Source organism: Stegostoma tigrinum, chromosome 9 (assembly GCF_030684315.1).
Source record: "Stegostoma tigrinum isolate sSteTig4 chromosome 9, sSteTig4.hap1, whole genome shotgun sequence".
NCBI classification, from domain to species: Eukaryota; Metazoa; Chordata; class Chondrichthyes; order Orectolobiformes; family Stegostomatidae; genus Stegostoma; species Stegostoma tigrinum.
In genome coordinates, this window is record NC_081362.1 from 79,105,998 (window position 1) to 79,130,100 (window position 24,103).

Here is a 24,103-nt window from a genome sequence, read left to right on the forward strand (position 1 = left end):
TATTGATTAACAAAAATCAGTATTGATCTTTCAATACATTGTGTACTAATGGCCATTAACTGGTGAATACGTTAGGTTACTTGTAAATATTGATTCCTAGTTGCAGCAGAATCTTTAACTGTGCTTTCTCACATTTATTTGGTTTGCTATACTTGAGTCTGTCATAACTGTCCAATTGGTAAACACTAAGGCAACATCATAATACGAGATACTCCAAAACAAATATCTGAAGTATTTTGTTGAGGTTATCAATTGTTGTTGGATCCAGATTGTCTTCATTATCCTCCATTCTGTGCCATACTTGAGGGAAGGGCGAAGGTATGATGTGCAGAATGGGAACATCTATGTAATATTAAACATTGAAGAATTACTTGACATGTATTTCTTTATTTGTTTGTGCTGCATTATTATCAAATGATGTTTAAATTGCAATATATCAGTAAGGCATTTATTTCATTCAAAACACTCCTTTGCTAAAGATATAAACCAATGTGAATAGGTAGAACATGGAGTTCCACATACCATCTAGTTATTCGTTTTATGCAGACTAACAACTGTCTAAGTTTTATTTGATTATGCAAAAGTGTGTTACTTTGCAGCATTTATTCATAAAGTCATTATGACTCAGTAGGAGGACATTTGATCCATTATGTCTATTGCTGTTAATGCAGCAAAACATTCAGTTGCATTCCTGTGCTCTTTCCCCTACATCTTACGAGTTCTTTTCCTCAAGTACCTACCATTTCTCCTTTGAAATAATTAACAGTTGTTTTGAAGTCATTGACTCCTTTTCCACCACAGCCTTAGGCACCACATTCCCTGGTCATTAGCACTTAAGTGCGTAACAAATTCTTATTCGCAACTACTGCAGTGACTGCTATCTAGATGTTTGTGCCACTTAGTCCTTGTACCATTAACTATTGGGGAAAAACTTGTATTTTTCCACGTTAACTAAACCTGCCATAATATTACACATCTCCATCAATTCTTCCTTCTCTCACCTTTTCTTCAAGGAGAGCAAATTCAGTTTCCCATTTTCAGGAAAAGTAGATGGAAAGGAAACAGGTGAGGTAGCATTGCTGGTAAAGGAGTGGATTAACACAATAGTAAGGGAGGACAGTAGCTTGGACAATGTGGAATCTGTACTGGTGGAACTGCAGAACACCAAAGGGAAAAAGATGTTAGTGTGAACTATGTACAGACTACCAAACAGTAGTTGAGGGTGGGGTTTGTATGAAACAGGAAATTAGAGATACATGCAGTAAGATACAGTGGTTATTATGGGTAACGTCAACCTATATTTTGTTTGGACTAGTCAAACCAATAGCAATGCAATGGAGGAAGTTTTCCTGGAATGTATGAGGGATGGTTTCCTCAATTAATATGCCAAGAAATTAACTAGAGAGCAAGCCATCCTAGACTGAGTAGTGTGTAATGAGAGAGGATTAATTAGCAACGTGGTGGTGCAAGATCCTTTGGGAAAGAGTGCCCATTATATGGTAGAATTCCTCATTCAGATGTACAGTGACAGAATTAAATCTGAAACTAGGATCCTGAAGATGGTTAAAGCTAACTTCGATGGTATGAGAGATGCATTGGCTAGGATAAGCTAGCCAAGGTTTTGAATGTGGATAACAATGGCAGACATGTAAAGAACACATGGTTGAACTTCAACAATTGTACATGCCTTTCAGTTATAAGTGTAAAACAGGGAAGGTGGCTCAACCATGGCTAACAAGGGAAGTCAGGGATAGTGTTAAAGCCAAAGAAGAGGCGCATAAATTGGCCAAAAAAGCAGCAAAGCTGAGGACTGGGAGAAATTTAAAATTCAGCAGAGGAGGACAGAAGGTTTAATTTGGAAGGGGAAAATAGAATATGAAAGTAAGCTTGTGGAAAACAAAAACTGACTGCAAAAGCTTCTGTAGGTATGTGAAGAGAAGAAAGACTGGTAATAACTCAGCATTTAGAAAGCAATGATGAAATCAATCCTAGTCAGCATGGATTCGCTAAAGGGAAATCATCTTGACGCATCTGGTATTGTTTTGAGGCTATGACTAGTCAAGTGGACTAGGGTTCATCAGTAGATGTTGTGTATCTGGACTTTAAAAAGGTTTTTGACACTTGACAAGATTCCACACAAAAGATTTGTAAGGAAAATTAAACCTCATGGTATCAAAGATAATATATTGACATGGATAGAGAACTCATTGGCAGACAGTTGAAATAAATGGGTCCTATCAGAGTGGCTGGCAGTGACAAGTTGGGTACCACAGGTTTCAGTTCTGTGTACCCAGCTGTTCGCAATATACATTAACAATTTGGATGAAGGAGTTCAATGCAATATCTCCAAACTTGCAAATGACACTAAGCTGGGTGGTGGTAGTACTGTGAGGAGGATGCTAACAGGCTGCAGAGTGACCTAGACAGACTGGCAGAGTGGGCAAATACTTGGCAAATGCAGTATAATGTGGATAAATATGAGGTTATCTGCTTTGGTCTCTAAAAAGGAAGGCAGATTATTAGCTGAACGGTGGCAGCTTCGGCAAAAGTGAGGTGTAATGAGACATGGGTGTCATGCTGGAATGGTCACTGAAGGTTGGCATGCAGGTGCAGAAGGTGGTGAGGAAAGCTAACAGCATTCTGGCCTTCATAGCGAGAGCATTTGAGTATGGGAGTAGGGATATCTTGCTGCAGTTATACAAGGCCTTGGTGAGGCCACACCTTCAGTATTGAGCGCAGCTTTGGTCTCCATAGGACATTCTTGCTATTGCGGGGGTCCAGCAAAAGTTTACCAAACTGATTCCCGGGATGGCGGGACTAACATGTAAGGAAAGACTGCATCAACTGGGCTTGTACTTGCTGGAATTTAGAAGAATCCCTGGTGGTACTTTGGCTCAGTGGTTAGCACGAGCACAGCGCCGAAGACCTGGGTTCAATTCCAGCCTTGGGCAACTGTATGTGTGGCATTTGCACATTTTTCCAGTGGCTGCATGCGGTTCATCCAACTGCTCCAGTTTCCTCCCACAGTTAAAAGATGTGCCGGTTAGGTGGATTGGCTGTGCTAAATTGTTCATTGTGTGTAATGTAGAAAATGCAAGGATAGGGCAGGGGGGTAAGTCTGTGTAGGATGCTCTACAGAGAGTCAGTGTGGGCTCGATGGGCCGAATGGCTTGCTTCCCCATTGTAGGAATTCTATGATTATATGAATGAGGGGGATCTCATAGAAACATATAAAATCTGATGGGGCTGGACTGGTTAGAGTGGGAAGATTGTTCCCGATGTTGGAAATATCCAGAACTAGGGATGACAGTCTAGGAATCAGGGATAAGCCATTCAGGAGTGAGATGAGAGAGAATTTCTTCACTCAGAGTTGTGAGCGTGTAGAATTCTCTCCCATAAGAAGCTGTTGGGATCAGTTCATTTAGATATATTCAAGGGGGAGCTGGATGTGGCCATAGCAGTTAAAGGGATCAAGGAGTATGGAGAGAAAGCGGGAATGGGATATTGAAATTGCATGATCAGCCATGATCGTTTTGAATGGTGGTGCAGGTTCAAAGGGCAGAATGGCCTAATTCTGCACCCATTTTCTATATTTCCAACCTAACCTACCACTAACATCCCTTGTTCCTGGAACCATTCTCCCAAAAATGGTAGTTCTTTTGCCAGTCGTCTTGAATCAGTGTCTTGTGGTTTTTGATCTATCAACCAAACATCACCAGTTTATGCATGATAATAAAATGTGAGGCTGGATGAACACAGCAGGCCAAGCAGCATCTCAGGAGCACAAAAGCTGACGTTTCGGGCCTAGACCCTCCTCTCTGATGAAGGGTCTAGGCCCGAAACGTCAGCTTTTGTGCTCCTGAGATGCTGCTTGGCCTGCTGTGTTCATCCAGCCTCACATTTTATTATCTTGGAATCTCCAGCATCTGCAGTTCCCATTATCTCTGATACCAGTTTATGCATTTCTATTTTGTCCAGAGTCTCATGATTTTGAACAACTTTAACAAATCTCCTCATAATTTTTTCTCCTAGGAGAAACCCCATATCCCTGCTTCTCCAACATTGTAACATAAATGAAGTCCCCGCATCCCTAGAACCTTCTTATTAATCTTTTCTGCACCCTCTGAAATATCTTAATGCTTTCCTAAGGTGCGATGAATAGAATTGGACATTTCAGGCTGAATGAATTTGCTATAGAGGTCCGTCATAACTTCTTTGCTTTTGTACTCCATGTGAGTAGTCAATGTAGAAAAGCTACAGTTTTGTCACATGTGAAAGGGGAAAACTTCTTTCCTTAATTTATTAAACTGGAAAGGGTACAAAAAAATTTACAAGCCTGTTACTGAGACTGAAAGGTTTGAGTAATAAGTAGAGTCTGGATAGGCTGAGGTTGACCTTTATAGAAGTTTATAAAATCATGAGGGTCATAAAATCATAAGTTGAACAGCCAAGGTCTTTCCCGAGGGTAGGGGAGTTCAAAATTAGAGGGCATAGGTTCCAGGTGAGAGGCAAAAGAATTAAAAGGGACCTGAGGGGCAACTTTTTCACGCAGAGGACAGTGTATATATGGAACAAACTGCCAGAGGCGGGTACAGTTACAGCATTTAAAAGACGTTTGGACAGATGCACGAGCAGGAAGGGTTTAGAGGGATATGGGCCAAATGCAGGCAAATGGGACTAGTTCAGTCCAAGAATCCTGGTCAGTATGGACGAGTTGGGCCAAAGGGCCTGTTTCTGCGCTGTATGACTCTATGTCTGTGTGACATGTTCCAACATACCTCTTTGCAAAAATGGTGTATGGTCATCATCAATATGCCCTGCTTGCATTTTAGTCCAGAAATATTTCACCTCATTGGGGTGGTCATTCAGTAGACCCTGTCGATGCAGACGTCTCTCTGTAACAATATTAACCTAATTGGTTTAGATGCATTTTGTAGTTGATTCAGTATGTTTTTCTCCAAATTACAGTACATTACCCACATAACCATAATTAAATTCTCTCTTAGATGTGCTTTCTGTTATGTTTCTCCAATAAGAAATTACCTACCAAAATTACACTTCTAACGTATTTTAGGTGTCTGCTTGGCAGTGAACCATTACTGGTTTTTTTGGAGTTGTTACCTTCATTTTCTGAGAATAGTCTATTCTATAATTTAGTTTTAATTTTGTTTTCACTACTTTTTAACCAGATTTTACACTTCCTTCAAATGTGAAGTTCCAATCACCTTAGAGCTGGAAATTTGTTTAAGAAATTCATAAGAACATAGGACATAGGCAATTCAGCCCTTAGAGTTTACTCTATTCATGGTTGATCTGGTTATGGTCTTAGCACCTTTCCTCTCTGCATGCCAAAACCGCTGACTCCTTTGTCTAACTGCATCTTTGGGGAAAAAAAAACCCACTGCTTTCTTGGGAAGAGAATTCCACATACTAATGACCGTTAGGTGAAGCGTTTCTACTCATATCTCTCTATAATAAGAGAGACCTCTTATTATAAAGTTCTATCCTCTAGTTCTCATCTACAAATGAGAATAAAACCTTCTTGGCATCCAACCTACTGGCTCCCCTCAGAATATTATGTTTTAATAAGATCAGTTCTCTTTCTTCAAAACTATAGATAGAGGCCCAACCAGTTTTGACATTTCATCATAAGATGAGCTCTTCATTCCAGCAATGAGTTGAATGACGCTTCTCCCCAATTATGTCATCTTTCAAAAACTGTATCAAGTATTCTGATGTGGCCTGATAAATTCCTAATAAAGTCCTGAAGTTTGGAAAGACAGGTTTAATCCATTCTTTGATGTTGCTGTTTTATACACATTAACCCAATTTCAGTTTGACAACTAAATTTTAATGCACAGATTTTGAAACATGTGGAATTGCTTATCCAAGGAGTTGCCACTCAATGTTCCACTGTTCTTAAATCCATAGTAATTTTCTTAGGCGCCATTTGAAATTTAACTCAAGTTACTGTTGCACCTTTTTAACATTCTGAATGTAGAAATCCCCGGTAGTCATAAATCATTTTAGACCTTTTTATGGATGTGAGTTTGCTCGCTGAGCTGGAAGGTTAGTTTTCAGACGTTTCGTCATCATTCTAGGTAACATCATCAGTGAGCCTCCAGTGATGATGATACCTAGAATGGTGACGAAATGTCTGAAAACTAACCTTCCAGCTCAGCGAGCAAACTCACATCCAGAAACTTACCCTGAGCTACAAATCTTCTCAAAACTCGCTAGACCTTTTTATTTTACGACGTCTAGTCATTCCACAGATGTTGTCGGATCTGTGCAATTATTCACTTCCCATTTATGTAATCTTCAAAGATCAAATTCTGTGCTGTAATAACTCATCCCTGTAAAGGGAAATTCCAAATATCCATATTGTCCATATTTCCTTTGTTTACATTTTCGAAGATGACAAACACCATGCATTACAGTTTAGACTTATTTGCATCCCAGGATCTTTTATCTTACACAAAAACAAAGTTGCTGGAAAAGCTCAGCAGGTCTGGCAGCATCTGAGGAGGAGAAAACAGAGTTAATGATTTGGGTCACCAGACCCAAAAAGGAGAAAACAGAGTTAATGTTTTGGGTCACCAGACCCAAAATGTTAACTCTGTTTTCTCCTCCACAGATGCTGCCAGAGCTGCTGAGCTTTTCCAGCAACTTTTGTTTTTGTTCCTGATATACAGCATCCGCAGTTCTTTTGGCTTCCATCTTACTCTGAGTTGGGATATTTGCCAGCGAATGTTTGCTGCATTTTTGTATTTATATAGCATCTTTAATGTTGTAATATATCTCACAGGAGTATTTCTAAGCAAAATAGGCCAGCAACCCAGAAAAGGGGACCTTAGAAATATTGCAGAAATTGCCAAGATAGTTCAGCAGGTCTGGAAGCATCTGTGGAAAGAAATCAGAGTTAATGGTTCAGGTCCAGTGACCCTTTTATAGAACTGATGGTAGTGAAGGAGAAGTTTTTTTTTGCAGAAGATGGTGTGGGATTTGGGCGAAGGAATAAATGATAGGTGGAGATAAAGCCTTCAGAGAGAGAACAGTTGGACAGACAAAGGAGTGGATAATGGTCAGCCTAGGAGAGTGAATAGCTGCTAATGGTAACTATTAGTGGCTAACAATGGATTGTGTGTAATAGCGGACCATTTAATAACAAGGCCGGGTGTGTGGTGGATGAGGGTTCAGTGACAGATGAACTGATGTAGGGGCAGAGCTGAGTGATAATACGGAGAAGAAGGTAGGGGGAGTTGCAACTAGGTGGTTGTAAGGTCATCTTGGCATCAGTGTATCATGGTTGTGAGCAACTTGCTTCAGCCTTAGACAATTGAAGGTGAGTGAAATGGAGTTGCCTAGGGAATAGAATTTTGCACAGACTGAAGATAAGTCCAGTTAAGTTTCAGTTACCTATTAGCTGTAATCTTTTATGCCATCGGGCTGTATTTGGAAAATAACTTGGAAATCTTGGATTTGGTCCACCAATTAAATCCAATAAAACCAGTAGGTCCTATGAGGAATGGAAGCAGTTGTCAATTCCTTTTTAAATCGCAAATCAACAGGTTAATAATTGCCTCAACTCAAAAGGTTCCATCAGATATAAATGTTTATGGGCTGATAAATTATTTTATCTTCATATTAATATCTACCTTAAAACAGAACTAATGAAATTTGCTTATTTGTATCTTCACTGCCTTTCAATACTATATCTCTAAAAGTGAAATCTTGTTTTATTTTTAAACAGCTTAATTAATCTGTATAACTACTTTCACTGATTTGCATATCTGAATCCCCCAGACCTCTCTGTTCCTCAACTTAATTTAGATAATGACTTTCAAAGAATTATAGCATCTCCTTATACTTCCCACGAAAACATGCAACCTCACACCAATCTATCTTCATATTTATTAGCCAGTAAAAATGTACAAGTTTATTGATAACTTCCTGTATTTAATTGCAGGTTCTCCCTTGGACTAACTGTAACCTCAACAGCAACCCTAAACCCCACATGCTTCCAAAGCCCTGCTAACCCTGAGATGGCATCTGTGAATATTGAAATTGGGCATCAGTTTCTCAAGACTGACTGACTATTTCTATTTGTGAACATAAAATGCTCCCAGCATTAGATGGGAGGTGATGGCCTAGTACTATTATCGCTGAACTGTTAATCCAGAGATACAGATCATTTTCTGGGGACCCAGGTTTGAATCCCACCATGGCAGATGGGGAATTTGAATGCAATAAAATATTTGGAATTAAGAACCTAAAGATGACCATGAATCCATTGTCAATTTTTGGGAAAATCCGTCTGATTCACTAATGTCCTTGCGGGAAGGAAATCTACCACCTTTACCTGATGTGGCCTACATGTGACTCCAGACCCACAACAAAGTGGTTGACTCCTAACTGCCCTCTGGGCAATTAGGGATGGGCAATAAATGCTGCCTAGCAGCGATGCCCTCATCCCGTGAATAAATAAAGAAAAAAATTGATCTTTGTGGAATACAACTTTGCAGCTTTTGTTAAAAAAGGCAGTTTTTAAATTTAAATTTAAAGTAGTGTGGGGTTCCTAAAGTTAACACTTTGATTTAAAGTTAAAACCAATTTAAAAAATACCATTCAATAGTTTTCAGCTTTACATCCATACGCAATCATAAAGAATTTATCAGTGTACCCTTTGTACAAATGTATACCTTTGTTTTTTCGAGCCGTTTCTCTACTATGCCCTTAAAGGAATCTCAAATAGTTGCAAGGACTTCAGTAGAACTCATTAATAGAAGTAAAGTAAGACAAATTAAAGGTTTCTGACTTACATGACAGTAGGACTCATGTCTAAAATCTACATGAAAAACAAAATAGCCAAATTCTAAGGCAACAATTCCAATCTCATACCAGTTTAATAACATATGATTAGTCATGAAGAAATAAGACCTCTGGTCCATCCAGCCTGTTCCATATAATTGCAATGCCATGCATTGCAAAATTTATATCCATCTACTCCAACCAAAACTCTGCGATATCTTGGAAGAGATGAAACACCAGATAAAAATGAGCAAATGTGAGGAGAAGAAGAGAATTTCTCTCTGAGCCACTAAAGCTATCGGAGGCAGCTCAGGACGTCACTCAGATTTTAATATGGCTACACTGTGCAGAAACAAGTCTGACTCTTGCTTAAAGAAATTCAACAAATTGACATCTAACACGAGCCATTAACTATTTTCAGAGAAAAGGAGCACTGTCTGATATTTAGTCCAGATCTGGCGTTTTACACAATTTAAAGTTGTGATCTCTGGACCTTTCTAACTTAGTTGGTTGGAACAACCTGTTAACTGGGAACACAATCTATTTCCTTTATCGTCTTTGTCAGATCACCCATAATTCTATGCTTCTTACAAGAGTCGAATTCCAGTTCTTTTAGTCTGTTTTCATGGCTAAGGAGTTAATCCTGTGATGTTCCTCTGCACCCTTACTAAAGCCTCACTCACCAAAAAAGGAGAACAAATCTGGACACAGTATTCCAAGTCAAGCCTAAGATCTTGTACAAGGACAAAACAATATACCTACCCTTTTGTACGATTATCCTACAAATGTGTCCCATCATCCTATTTGCTCTGGCTCATAATTGGCAAGATTGCTCATGTATTTTCAAAGGTGGCTGCAGTAGAATGATGAATTCAATTTATTTCTGCGTCTTTTTCTCTGAAGAATGTACAAATGTTAAACTTTCACAATGCCCATTTGCATAACACTGTGGCTATCTAAGTTTAACATTACCTGCTGCTTATGATTCCCTGAAGCTAATAACCATTGCCTACAATCTTTACACTTGATCAGGATGCAAATTTATAGATTGTGTCCACATCATACATCCAGATCATCAAGAAAGTTAATAATACACATGCTCCAACCTCACACTGCCAGTCATTCCAACCTCTTACTTCTTTTAATCCAGGTATTCCAATTTTGCACAACCATTAGGTTAAACAATTCCAAACTCACTCTATGAATAACACTGGGAATACAATTTTAAACTATCATTAATCAATTACTCCATTGTAGCCATTAATAGATGTTGCAATCAAACTTAGCAATTACCCAGATCTTACCTTGATTATTATCCAAACACTCCACACAATCTAACTATTAACCAGACGCTACACCTCTCTTTGTCATTAACCAGGTATGCTGATCTGATATTGGCATTAACTAGACACTGGTTTCATCCTGTCATTAACTACAATGTCGTTAGCATAGGTATCCAGATTCATGATGCCATTAACATACTGAGAACATACATTTATGAAATTTAATCTTTTATCTATCTAGAACAAAGTTACCCTGTTTTACTTCAATGTTTTATTGAAGCAGATCATGTCTATAAACATGATAATAATCCAAATATACCTTATCAATTAATATCAATCACTTCTTATATTTTTTCCTGTCTCAAAGCTAGTGAGCACTTACAATCCCATGCAGGTGGTTGGTATCACTGGCACCAGGGGGATGTTGCAACATCTCCATTTTGTTCGCCAAATGTCGAGAGCCATATAGTGAGTCAATCTCAGACCAAGATTCAATTGCTTCTTGGCCATCAAAAAAAATTAGCTGCAGAGTAAGATCTGGTCTCTCTCGAGCATTCTAAACAAAAGAGATAAATGTAAGAAGCCTTTACCCAAGTAAAATTGGAATATTCAGATTGACTAAATGAAATTGCATTTCTTTTGGAACACTTTTAAACGTTAACTGAATTCAGGATTGAAACAAAGATGTAGGAAAAATAAGCACATGTTTGAGTTATATCACATATCATCATAGTACTTTGAAATGTTCAATTATAGATGAGATTATGAAATCAACATTTCTCTTCTTGCTATTTTAATGGCACAATGAATTTAAACTGGACAGTTTTGCATCAATTTTCCAGAAGAAGCCTTGTTATTTTCCAGTTGTTGTGACATAGTATGATTATAATACATTTCTTATGGCACAGCTTTAAATCTTCATGCACTATTGGTTTAGAAGTATTCCTTTAAATGTTTAACCCTTTATGATTTTAGAAACTGTGACCTGTATTATTTTCAAGCCCTCTGCTAGTTTTATGGTGATTATTCACTGCTCAAGTTAAATATCATTCACTTTGGAATAAGCACATACCGATATACTTCAATGTCTATGCATGCTACTGATTTGTTTCAATTTCATATGTTCACTGTGCCTATCATTTAATGCATGATTATTTGATCAGCCTGGTTAAAGCATACCATGTGTGGCCTTACAATATACCTACAAGTAGCTGTAATGAGTTTGTGTTTTGTAACTGGTTTAGAATTTGTAGGACCAGAGGTTTGCAAGTAAATAGTTGCAACAATGTAATAAAGTAAGGTAATTATGTGGCACAATTCACGCCCTCAGAACATCCCAAAGTACTTTCCAGTCAATGTTTTATTATAGTCACTGTTTAGAAAATAATTTGCTAGGATATGTTATTGTTGGCAAGTATTTTGTGCCCATTCGGACTTGTCTTGGAGAAGATGGTAGTGTACAATTTTCTTGAACTCTGCGACAATGATACTCGCTAAACACTGTTAGGCAGGAAGCTGCAGGAGTTTGACCCATTGTCAATGAAGAAAGGACAATGCAGATCCAAATCAGAATGGTATATGACTTGGGAGGAATTTTGGACATATAGTTATAAGCATGCCCTTGTCATCTCCACTACTTAAAAGACCATTTTAGATGTACTACCGTTGCAGTCAGCTGCAGTGTATCCTATAAATAAGACACACTGCAATCATACCGGAGGAAGTAATAAATTTTGAGCTAGTAAGAGGATACTAGCAATACACATGATAGGTCTGCCTCATCTTGTATACTTCGAATTTTTTCAACTGGTTTTTACCTTCCTAGTTTTACTAGATTTTCTTTCAACACCCACATAAAATTTCGGACATTACTCTGTAACTCAATGAGCCTTTCAAATTCTATAATTCCCATATCCCTTCACATTTATGCAAAAATACCCTTTATAAAAATGAATCAGTATAACATGTTGTAGTCTTAGTTCAATTATTTAGGCTACATTAATCATGTCTTTGTCAGTTAAAGTATTAACAAATATGCTAGTGGATAATTTCTGTTGATAAGTATGCCAAGTCAGAATTATGGTCCATATTTTAATGCACATGTTAGATTCCTAAAGATATTCCCATTTTTTTTAATCGACCTTGGATGCTTCTGTGCATCTCCAGTCATCACCTATTTATCACCTTGCCATGACACACCATGATGTTAACTGGCTGAAATAATGTACAGGCTACCTAAGCACCTGAGGGATACCATTAAAAAAAAACCAAGCTAATTTGAACTCATCTTCTTCCAAATTAACAAACCAGTTTGGGAAGTGGGAGCAATAAGTTTTTCTGTGTTTCATCAAACTTCACCATTGTTAGTGTGAAGTCTGAAATGTGAGTGATTCTTTTAGCAAAGAATGTTTGAAAGTGCAGAAAATATTCCTTTCCTAGTATAAATAGTTTTAAAAGATGAATATTCTATAACATGCATAAATATTTAAGTTGACATTTTAACAATTTATTTTACACAAGCTCGAGATGTAAAATAACTAAGAATTTAATAATTTATCACCTTACTTATTTGTAATACCTATGTTGTAATAACTCATAAATTAAACAGTACCTTTAGCTCTAATAAAAGTTTGTCCAATGCACGAACAAGTTCCAACATCATGGCACATGGTACAGCAGAATCAGTGGCACCCACATACACTCTGCTGTGCCACCATTTGTTGAAATATTTTGAGTCGTGATGACAAGCCAACACCAGCCTTCGTTTAGCTGAGGGGTTCAGGGTACTGATGATATTTGAAAATGTGACTGTCCCATAGGGTATCGCTTCCTGGAAGGTGTCCTCTTCAATTACCCAGCCAGCCTGGAGTTCATCTAACTGTCTAATGATATGCTGTGGAGAGAAACCAGTCTGTAAAGCTTCATTCTCACAGCAAACAAGTGTCTGATTAAAATGCACCCTATACTTACATTTAAATGAATTATTTCCTTAATCAAGGCTTAGTAAATTAATGGCATTATTGGGTCAGGAATAGGCAATTCAGCTCATGTGCGTATTCCCATTTGTTGCAATAATTGCTTCTTTATTCTAATATTCCTAACTCCAATTCCACACACCAACTTTGGCTGCATTTCGTTCAATAATTTGGGCAAGGAAAGTCTGTCAATCTTAGATCTATAGTTAATCAATATTTACTGCTTTTTTTTAAAGAGAGGGTTTTGAACTTGCACCATTCTTTACATTAAGAATTGCTTGCTAACTCCTCTCTTATATTACCTGGCTCTCCCCATGTCCTAAATCTGTCTACCAACAGAAACATTATTTTCATGTGTCTTGTGAATTTCTTGAAAAATCTTAAAACCTCAAAAAAAATCAGCTCTAACCTTCTGTATTCCTGGGAATGTGAGCTTAGTTTATTTAATCTTCCTGAATCCAACCCCTGGAGCGCTGGTAACATTCTATTGTTGATTTCCTTTCACCATACAAAATTCTTCCCTTCTATGAAGGTGCTGTCTTAAGGGCAGGGACAGATGGGATCATTATGTTTTTAAAATTATTTATGAAGATCACAAATTGGGTAGTATGGATAAAAACTGAAGGAACTGCAGATACTGTTAATCAGAAACAAAAACAGAAGGTCTGGAAAAGCTCAGCAAGTCTGGCAGCATCTGTGAAGAAAAAATCAGAGTTAACATTTCAGGTCCAGTGACACTTCCTCTGAACAGAAATTACAACAGCTCCGAAGAAGGGTCACCTGACCTGAAATGTTAACTCTGATTTTTTTTTCTTCTCAGATGCTGCCAGACCTGCTGGCTTTTCCAACAACGTTTCTTTTTTTTGCTGTTGGGTGGCGTGGATCCAATTTACTTGGACATTTCAAAAAGATTTGTTAACAGCTTCAATAATAACTTGCAGTTACAGATAACTGTATATGCAACCTCCTGTAAGCATGCTTCTTTCTGGAATGCACCTGGTGGTCAGTCATGGACTTTACAGCCTAATTGTGAGCATATTAATGTATACAGCTCTTCAATCTAAATTACAAAAGGGATGAGGGCACTTTTGGGACAGTGGTGGTGTTCCTAGTAGAAGGCCTGTGTTCAAGTTTCACCTGCCCTGAAGATATGTCATTGTGTATGACTCAAAAAGAAATCTACAACAGGGATGAAAATAGAGCTCAACAGAGATTTGAACTTCAGCCATTTTAATACCTGTTACAACTCAGAGCAGCTTTGGAGATGTTCAGGAGCATACTACTTTCTTGACTTTGATTCACACATAAGGAGACAACAGAAACTTATATTCTTGAAAAGTTGAGTGAAATCATAGAATTCCTACAATGTGGAAGCAGGTCATTCAGTCCATACCAACACTCCTAAGAGCATCCTGCCCCTAGCCAATCCCAAGAACCCTGCTTTTCTTATGTTTAATCCACCCATCCCTGGACACTATGGGCAATTTAGCATGGCTAATCTGCCAAACATGCACATCTTTGGACTGTGGGAGGAAACCCAGAGCATGCAGACGGAAGACCACATAGACATAGGGAGAATGTGCAAACTCCACACAGACAGTCACCAAGGGTGAAATCGAACTCAGGTCCCTGGAATAGTGAGGCACCAATGCTAACCACTGAGCCACGAATGGTTTACATTGAAATGTTAAAAAAAAGTTGCATCTGTCACAACTGCATATTGATTAGAAATTGTGTTAGGCTGGAGAAAATCACAGCTGCAGTGTGTTCAATGTGACAGAATCAAAATATCACTCTGGACAAATAGAGAATATTAACCATTCTTTGAATCACTCTATCAGTGATTTTACTCTCATTTCTTATTTATTCTTTTTTTTTAAACTTCAGAATATATCTCTAAAACTGTACAGATCATTTTATTATCGGACAAAATCCAGCATTTTTTGTGTATTCAGCTAGATATGAGTAAAAAGTGGATAAACGATTCCACTGTGTTGACTCTTTCCTTTGAAATTTATGTGCTGATTCACTGTTAGCTCACACTGTTCACAAATATTCCTGGATCTAGGTTTGTATATATTGTAACATGAGTGCATGGAGTTTTTCTGTGAAACATGAAGGCTTTGATTTCTGGGACAGGTCTTGAAAACAGGAGACCTTTCAGTGCTTTCAGATTGCTCCACTGTTCAAGTTGATCATGGCTTATCTGTTCTTCATTTAATGTGCTCATTGGAAATATATGCTAACCAACTCTAACAATCTTGAGGATGTTCTAAGTAAGGGTCACTGGACCTGATACATTAACTGGAATTTCTCTCCACAGATGCTGCTAGACGTGCTGAGCTTTTCCAGCAATTTCAATTTTTGTTTCTTGAAATTTTCAATAATATCAGCATCCAGAGTCTTTTTACATAGCAGGGTATAGCACAGGAATGAGCCCTTCAGCCCACGATGTTTTGCCAAACATGATGCCAAATTAAACCAATCCCTCCTGCCTGTCTTTGGTCCATATCAATTCATTCCTTGCACATTTATGTACTTTTGTAAAAGTTACTTAAATGCCCCTATCATATCTGCCTCCACAACCATCCCTGGCAGTGCTTTCCACGCTCCTACCACTCTGTGTGAAAAACTCACCCTCATATCTCCTTTGAATATTTCCCCTCTCACCTTAAATGCATGTCCCTAGTATTAGACATTTCAACTCTGGGGAAAGAAGATTCTGATGGTCAACCCTATCAATGCATCTCATAATTTGATAGACTTGTATCAAGTCTCCCTTAAGCCTCTGCCACTCTAGAAAAAACAACACGAGTTTTTCTCACCTCTCCTTTATAGGTCATACCCTCCTTTCCAGTATCCTGACAAACCTCTTCTGCACCTTCTCCAAAGCCTTCACATCCTTCCTGTAATGTGGTGCCCAGAATTGAACACAATACTCTAAGTGTGGCCTAACCAAAGTCTTATAAAGCTGCAACATGACATCCTGACTCCTGTACTCAATTTCCTGAACAATAAAGGCATGCATGCCATAAGCCTTCTTGGCCATTTTCAGGGAGCTATGGACTTGAACTTCAACATCAATTAATGACAGAGTTCCACTACCCTTTACCTGCAAAGATGCTTCCTGATTTCCTTCCTTCCTAAATAGCTTGACTCTCATTTTAAGATTATGTTTTTCTTGTTCTTGTATCCCCCACCCCTGCCTTGTCCCCAGGAAATAGTTTCTCTGTATTTTTGTTTAATCATTTTAATACTACCTCCGTAGATTCTACTTTATGGCCTTATGATCTTAATCTTCTATTTTAGAGCGAATGTGAAAGTGAGGTTGTGGCCAAGGTGAAGTTAGCTGTGGTCATATTATATGGCGGAGCAGGTTTGAGGGGCTAAATTGTCCTGTTCCATTTTCTTATGCATGATAAAGTTGCTACATTCTGATATAGGCTTCCAAAATAAATTAAACTTTAATGAACTTCATAGTTTTACAGGATAATTTTACTCACGTGACGCACAGCTCCGTTTCCAACAGAGCCTGGATATCTCTCCCGAAGCATTGGTCTCAAATAATTGAACCACATTTGAGAAATGTTGGTCAGTGATGTAATGTTTCGCACGTCGATTGGATTCAGGAACTTGGGCTTATGGAGTAGCTGGTGATTTAAAATCATTGAGAAAGTGTCAAAATTAAAAACATATGAAGCAAACTACTGTGACAAAAAAGTTACCTTTGTTAATGAAGGCTTTTTAAAGAAGCAGTAAATGCTGGAAATACTTAGCAAGTGTGGCTCAGTTGTTAATATTGCTGCCTCGCAGTGCCAGGGCCCTGGGTTTGTTTCCAGACTTGGATGACCATACATGTGGGATTTGTATATTCTCCCTGTGTCTGTGTGGGTTTCCTTCGGGTGCTCCAGTTTCCTCCTACAGTCCAAAGATGTGCAGGTTAGGTGGATTGGCCATGCTAAATTGCCCATAATGCCCATAAATGTATAGGCTAAGTGGGTTAGCCATGAGAAATTCAGGGTTAGAGGGATAGGGTGGGTGGGGGTCTCAGTGGGATCTTTCTTGGAGGGTTGGTGTGGATTCAATGGGCTGAACAGCCTGCTTCCACATTGTAGAGATTCGATGATTCTATCAAATCAGACAACATGTGAGACAAAAGGGACAAAGACATGAGCAGAAACATGTTGGGATATTCACTGAAGAGTTAGAAACAGACCTAATCTGCATCTTTTAGGAGTTGTCCATCAAACCATATGCTAATCAGGCAATGGCGAGGCCACTGGTCAACCTTCCTCTTGAATAAGACCCTGGGAACAGAAGTCACGCCCAGTGAAAACCACTGGCTAATCAGAGGCTGGTACGTCTTGCACTCAGCAGTGCAACAGAGAAGACCAGATCATGGTTGCTGGTGGAAAAGCATCGCTGGAGTCCCATGATCTTAGAAAATGTAGGACAATGATGTTGGGGTGACAGTATTCTTGGATTGGGTTTCATGGGAGAGGTGGTTTTTAACGAGGGTTAAGGGTTGGCTTGCACCTTCCACCCCTCTTCCCGAAGTTCAGTCTCTCAATCAGACCTTTGCCTGCCTTTTAATCAAGTGACTACACCAAGAGGACAAGCTGCCCCACAGTGTAGCAGTTTCTAGGAATATCACACGGTGACAGGCATGCTTGAATCGGGACTAAACTTAGTGATGACAGTTAAAACCTTTATGGCCTCCTTAATTCACCATTTAGGGGCCTCAATTGAAGGCAGGTTAGGAAGGTGAATCCTAGGCCTTCCCATCCACCATTTAATACTGGCTAGGCAGAAGGATAATGAGCCTTGAGTATGCCACCAATCTGCTTAAAAGAGCCCAGCAGTTCTCCAGGCTCACCAACTCCAGCAGCAGGTAACTCCATCTATTGTTTCAGGTCAGTGGCCTTCATTTTGACTGAAGCTTATCAACCTGAAATGTTAATTTTGTTTCTGTCTCCACAGTTGCTGCCACATTTGCTGGGTATTTGTGGCATTTGCTGTTTTCATTTCAAATTTCCACCATTGAGAATATTTTGGAATTGGATTTAATTTATAGTTCACCCAACTATGAATGAAAGTCAACTGAAGAGAAATAATTTAATAATTTTCTTGGCATTAATGAAGGTTTCAGAACAATGCCATACATACACCAATGTTTCGGCTGTAGGAGATGTACACCTGGGTAGATTGTGAGGAAATGCCAGTCATCCACTCAAGCCTTTTCAGAAAACGTGTTTGTTATCAATAACTCAATGAATGAAGAATTTCAGAAGTAAATTTGTACAGTAATCTTTAAAAATGATATTGTAATTAATTTCATAAACCATTGTCCACAAAGAAACATCCATTAGAAACAAACGGTCGGTTATATAAAGCTTGACAGGCACCATTTATTAAGTAGGGTGAGGCAAAGCAAGGTGGTTGGCCTCCATGATTGGAGGCAGTGCATTAAATTGTCATATTTTCTAGTTTACAACCTTTAATTGCCACGCTACAGGAAGGAGATCATTAAATTGGAAAGGGTGCAGAAAAGATATACAAGAATGTTACAGAGACTGGACAGTTTGAATTATAAGGAGAGACTGGATATGCTGGGACTCTTTTCCCTGGATGTTGAGGGGTGACTTGAAAACATTTGGACAGGTACATGAATAGAAAAGGTTTAGAGGGTTATGACCAAAAATAGGCAAATGGAACTAGTTTAGTTATGGAAACCTGGCTAGCATGGATGAATTGGACCAAAGGGTCTGTTTCTATTCTGTATGATTGTGACTCTATGAATTGGAATTTTGGGACCACTGCCATTTAAAAATCAAAATGTATACAGAAGCACATTGTGTTCCTGCTTCTTTCACAGAACAATGTTTCCAATGTAATATTTTCTTAGCTATGTCTATTAACAAGATATTTATCAAGCAAAGTAATTGTCCTGGAACATGCCTGGTTTCTTAAACTTCTTAAAGGTGTTGGCACAATGGTAATCTCAATGATTAGGAAAACCAGATCTCCAGGCTAATAGAATCATCAAATCCTTACAGTGCAGAAAGAGGTCATTCTTCCCATCGATCTGCACCGGCCCTCTGAAGAGCATCCACGCAGACCCAGCCCCTGCCCCCCCACTGCCTCCCAGTAACCCAACATTTACCACGGCTAATCCTGCTAGCCTGCACATCCTTGGACACTACAGATAATTTGGCACGGCCAACTCAACTAATCTGCTCTTATTTGGACTGTGGGAAGAAACTGGAGCATCCGGCATAAACCCATGCAGAAAGGGGGAGTATGTGCAAATTCCACACAGACAATCACCCAAGACTGGAATCAAAGCTTGGTTCCTGGCACTGTGAGGCAGCAGTGCTAATCACTGAGCCACCTTATTACTGAGAAATCCATGCCTATATAGAAATTGGAATGGGGCCATGGTTTCAAATCCTACTATGGCAGATGGTGACATTTGAATTCCATAAGATCAGAAATTAAAAAGCTAGCCTAATAGTGAACCTGTAAACATTGTCATAAAAATCCACCTAGCCCACTAATGCCTTTTATGGAACAAAATCTTGATCTGGTCTAGTCTGCACGTGACTAGAGACCAACAGCGTTGACTCTTAACTACCATCAGAAATGGCCCAGCAAGCCACTCAATTGTCTTAAAACTGCAACAATAATTGTTTGTTGATGATCAGTTTGCGTTCTGCCAGGGCCACTCAGCTCCTAACCTAATTACAGCGTTGATTGATGTAAATGTGGACAAAAGAGCTGAACTCCAGAGCAGAACTCCTTAACATCAAGACAACATTTGACTGAGTTTGGCATTATGGAACCCTGGCAAAACTGGAATCAGTGGAATTTGAGAATAATATCTCTGGTGGACTAAGGCATACCTGACATGAAGAAAGATGATTGTGGTTGTTGAAGCTCGGTTATCTCAGACCAAGGACATCTCAGCAATTTCTCAGTAGAGTATCCCAGAGCCAACTATCTTTAGCTGCTTCATCAAATGAACTTCCCTCCATCATCAGGTCAGCGTTGGGGACATTTGCACAATGTTCAGCATAATTCATGGCTCCTCAGATAATAAAGTTGTTTGCATCCAAATGCATTAACACCTGGACTACATGCAGGCTTGGGCTGATAAATGATATTTGTGTCACACACATTACAGGCAATGACTCCAACAAGAAAAAATATAACCAGTGTATTAATAATATTGAATTGATCACCATCAACATCCTGGGGTTATCATTGACAGGAAACTGAACTGGACAAATCAGATAAATACTTCAATTACAAGAGCTGGTCAGAGGCTAAGAATTCAGTGGTGGGTAACTCACCTCCTGTATCACCAATGCCCGTCCACCATCTAAAAGACATTAGTCGGGAGTGTGAATACTGTCCACTTGCCTGGATGGGTCCAGCACCAACAATCTTCAAGAAATTCAATTTAATCCAGGACAAAAAAAGTACCTGAATGGCAATCCAACTATCACCTTCAGCATTCATTCCCTGCGCCATCAACATACAATTCAGCAGTGCAAGTCACCTAAAGATGTAGTGCAGTAATTCTCCAACTCTTTAATCAGTATCTATCAAACCCACAATCTCTATCACCTAGAAGAACAAGCATAGCAGAAATTGGGGTACACCACCGCCTCCAAGACTCTTCCAAGCCGTGCCCCACCGTGACTTGGAATGATATTACATGGCAATTGCTGTCACAGGGTCGAAATCCCTTCCAAACAGAGGGAGTCCTGGTTGATCATGCAATACAAGGACTGCAGTATTTCAAGAAAGTAACTTACCACCACTTTCTCAAGGGCAGTTGGGGATGGAAAATTAATCTGGCCTTGACAACAATGCTTATATCCCATCAATGAATATTTTAAAAATAAACAATCGGTGAATCTTCAGCCGGGTTCTTAACTTGAACCTTCTAAATGATGGAGGTGCGAGAAGGAATCAACAAATGAGCAATTTATTGCAGAGTGCCCTACCTCTGTCACATTCTTGTTATCATGGCTGATCAGTAGTGATCCCTAAAATCCTGACTGCTTTGTCATGGAGGTACCATAGAGAACCCATGGAGATGATGATTGCGCTTTTTGGTATGTGCTTTACATGTAACTTGTAGCCCAATTCCTGTTGCCATTTAGGTCCTCTTTAAAGGCTGGAATGGGCTTCTTTGATACGACTGTCCTTAGCTTTGCAACAGCTTCTTGATGCCACATTTACTTAAAATGTCATGTTAAGGATCAGCTACTCACATACAGCCTCAGTCAAAGCCCTCTTGAAACACACTGTAAACATGTTGTTCACTACATTTAAATAAAGCTCATAGCACAGGTATTACAGCAGTTCTGTAGAAGCACAGGGTTAAAGGAGAATATATGTTACTTACACAGCTTAAAGAACTTTAATAAGTGATGAAATAATTTTTTGATAACTGGCATATAATTAAATCACTAATTCATTAATTGAATGCATGTGTTTGTTTGAAATTTTGCAAAATATTGTTACTGATTTTGAAAAGCTTTAATTGCTCCAATTGATAAATATTTCAAAATATTCTTCTGCAACTAAAGCTATATAAACCTAGAAATGTGGAAAGTAGGAGCAGGAATAGGTTGTTTGGTCCATTGGGCCTGTTCCCCTTTTTGTTGTGATCATAACTGCACACACACCTTTATAACCTTTTCCTGCTTTTCCACCATATCTTTTGATCCCTTTAGCTCCAAGTGCTATATTTAACTCTTTCTTGAAGTCATACAGTGTTTCGGCCTTGACTGCTTTCTGTGGTAGCGAATTCCACAGGCTCAGCACTGACTAACCATTAACCATGTACTATTTTACAGCCTGTATCCTATCCTGCACAAATTTGGATATACACTTTACCTGATCTAAACTAGTTCTTTAACCTGAAACCTGTGGACTTTCAAAATCTATATTTCAACTTCAGTTCCTTCCATAGCTTCAACATGTGTTACTTTTGAAACTTCCAGCCTCATTCTCAGCATCCAGCTTCTGCTCTTCTAAATCCAGACTGTTTGATGTTCTGTGCCCACCATCCTGACCATTATGCTGTCATCACTCACTACTTCCTTCCATCTATTTGGCTGTCCACTTGATGGTTTCCTTCTTTCCCTGTGTCCAAGACTATGTGCAACACATTTGAATATTGTGCTATGTGAGGTGCTAGTTCAATTTAAATTGAATTGAAAGATTGTCACTTGACCTTATCAAATAAACTCAGTGAAAAGTGTATTATGTCACCTTGCTGCGGCACCATTTTGAGTTACAGAAGATATTATGATGTAACTAAAATAAAAACAATTTCTTCCTCTGATTATAAACTAATCCTTTCTGAACAAAACAGATATATATAATATTAACATATCTGAAATTTTCTTACATATATCTTGACATTAACTGAATCCTGCACTCAAAAGACACTTTTTCAGTGTTGTTGACATCTTGACAACATTGGAAAAATTTACAAATTTAAGGTCAAGTTTAGCTTTCCAATTTTATAACTTTTTTTTCTAATTTCATGCATCTATATTTGCACTCACCCTGACTTAAAATTATGTTTTGTATTAACTTCAATCTTACTTACTATGCTAGAAATTAACAATTTAAAAAAAAAGCTCAAATAGATTATGTTCTAAACCTTCAGCCTTCCTAATATATGTTGGGGTTATTTTGGTGGTGCAATGTCCTGTTAAGATTTAATGACAGGGACAGAAGCTTAACTGAAAAGTCCCGTGCTTCATTTTAAACTAAACTGCAACTTGCTGACACAGCACCAACATCAATATTTATACCAAAATGAAATCTATGCCCCACAAACATACCTTTTCCTCTGTCCATGGTGCTTTATATTGTCGTTGCCCGTGGGTTTGGTGGAGGGTTATTGTTAAGTATACTAGAATTATAAATGGAAGATAAGCTAAGCTCCTGCTACGAACCATTTCTACTTAGGTGCACACTTTTGTCTTGCTTTTTCTCTCTCTGCCTTCACAGATCAACCTGCAATCTTGTATGTCTAAGTAGAGCTCTCAGGGTACTTATAACCCTTTTCAGATCTACGTCATTCTAGACTCCCTCCATTTGGCAAATAAGGAATGAGAGACCATGATGTGATTATTGGTTTATCTGCCTTGTTATAAAAATGTAACAAATGTGAGCATGCATAAAGAAATCTTACCCATTTCAAGCAGATTTTCTCTCTATTGGGAGCATAATTAACTCAAGTAAAATCTCCAGGCTTTTGCTAACTTTACTTGACAACACAATAAAGTGGGATAACAATAACAACATGCGTTTACTTTGTAGCTTTTGTAAAGGAAAACATTCCAAAGAACCTCATGGAAGAAAAGGTTATGCTGAGCAATGTAAAATGATATCAGGGCAGGTGAGGAAAGTTTTATGAGAATCTTAAAGAAGGAGGTTTGGAGTAATTAAGGGAGAGAATTCCAGAATTTGGAGCCCTGGCATCTGAAGACATGAACTGAAGGAGAATAGACCTCTTGGAGAGTTGTTGGACTTGAGAAAGTTGCAAGAGATACAGGGGAAATTTTAAGAATGAGGCATCACTTTTCTGGGAGCCAATATAGGTCAGCAAACACAGCTATGAATGGTAAGTGGGACTTATGGTAAGTTATGAAAGAGACAGTAGAGTTCCATATAAACTCTGTTCATGGAAGGTGGAAAATAGGAGGTCAGCCAAGTATATGTAAGAATAGCAGAATTTGGAGGTAGCAAAGGCATTAATAATCATTTGAGCTGCAGATGAGGTGAGACAAAATTGGGTAAGACAGTGTTACAGAGGTGAAAATAGATGATCGTGGTGTTGGTGTTGAAATGAGGTTGAAAACTCATCTTGGGGTCAAACGTGGTATGTCCTCTGAGTCTAGTTCAGCCTCAGTCAGTTGCTAAACAAAGGGGTGAAAGTAGATGTGGAAACTGATTGTGTATTTCATATGATGTTGCAAACAGGTAACATGTAGACAAGAAATA

The 24,103-nt window shown here is 38.7% G+C and overlaps 2 protein-coding genes across 2 annotated transcripts in view; one reads left to right on the forward strand and one right to left on the reverse strand.

The window, feature by feature from the left end:
• On the reverse strand, positions 1-23,055 carry LOC125455187 (glutaminyl-peptide cyclotransferase-like). The gene is made up of 7 exons (XM_048536906.1): positions 22,939-23,055; positions 16,573-16,719; positions 12,706-12,987; positions 10,477-10,650; positions 7,420-7,519; positions 4,779-4,895; positions 1-342 (listed from the first exon to the last, which is right to left on the reverse strand). The coding sequence occupies exons 1-7, from the start codon at positions 23,053-23,055 to the stop codon at positions 197-199; spliced, it is 1,083 nt and encodes a 360-aa protein (XP_048392863.1). The 3' UTR covers positions 1-196.
• The window catches only part of mocs3 (molybdenum cofactor synthesis 3), a 208,199-nt gene that overhangs the window by 33,130 nt on the left and 150,966 nt on the right, over positions 1-24,103 (forward strand). The window lies entirely within an intron of this gene.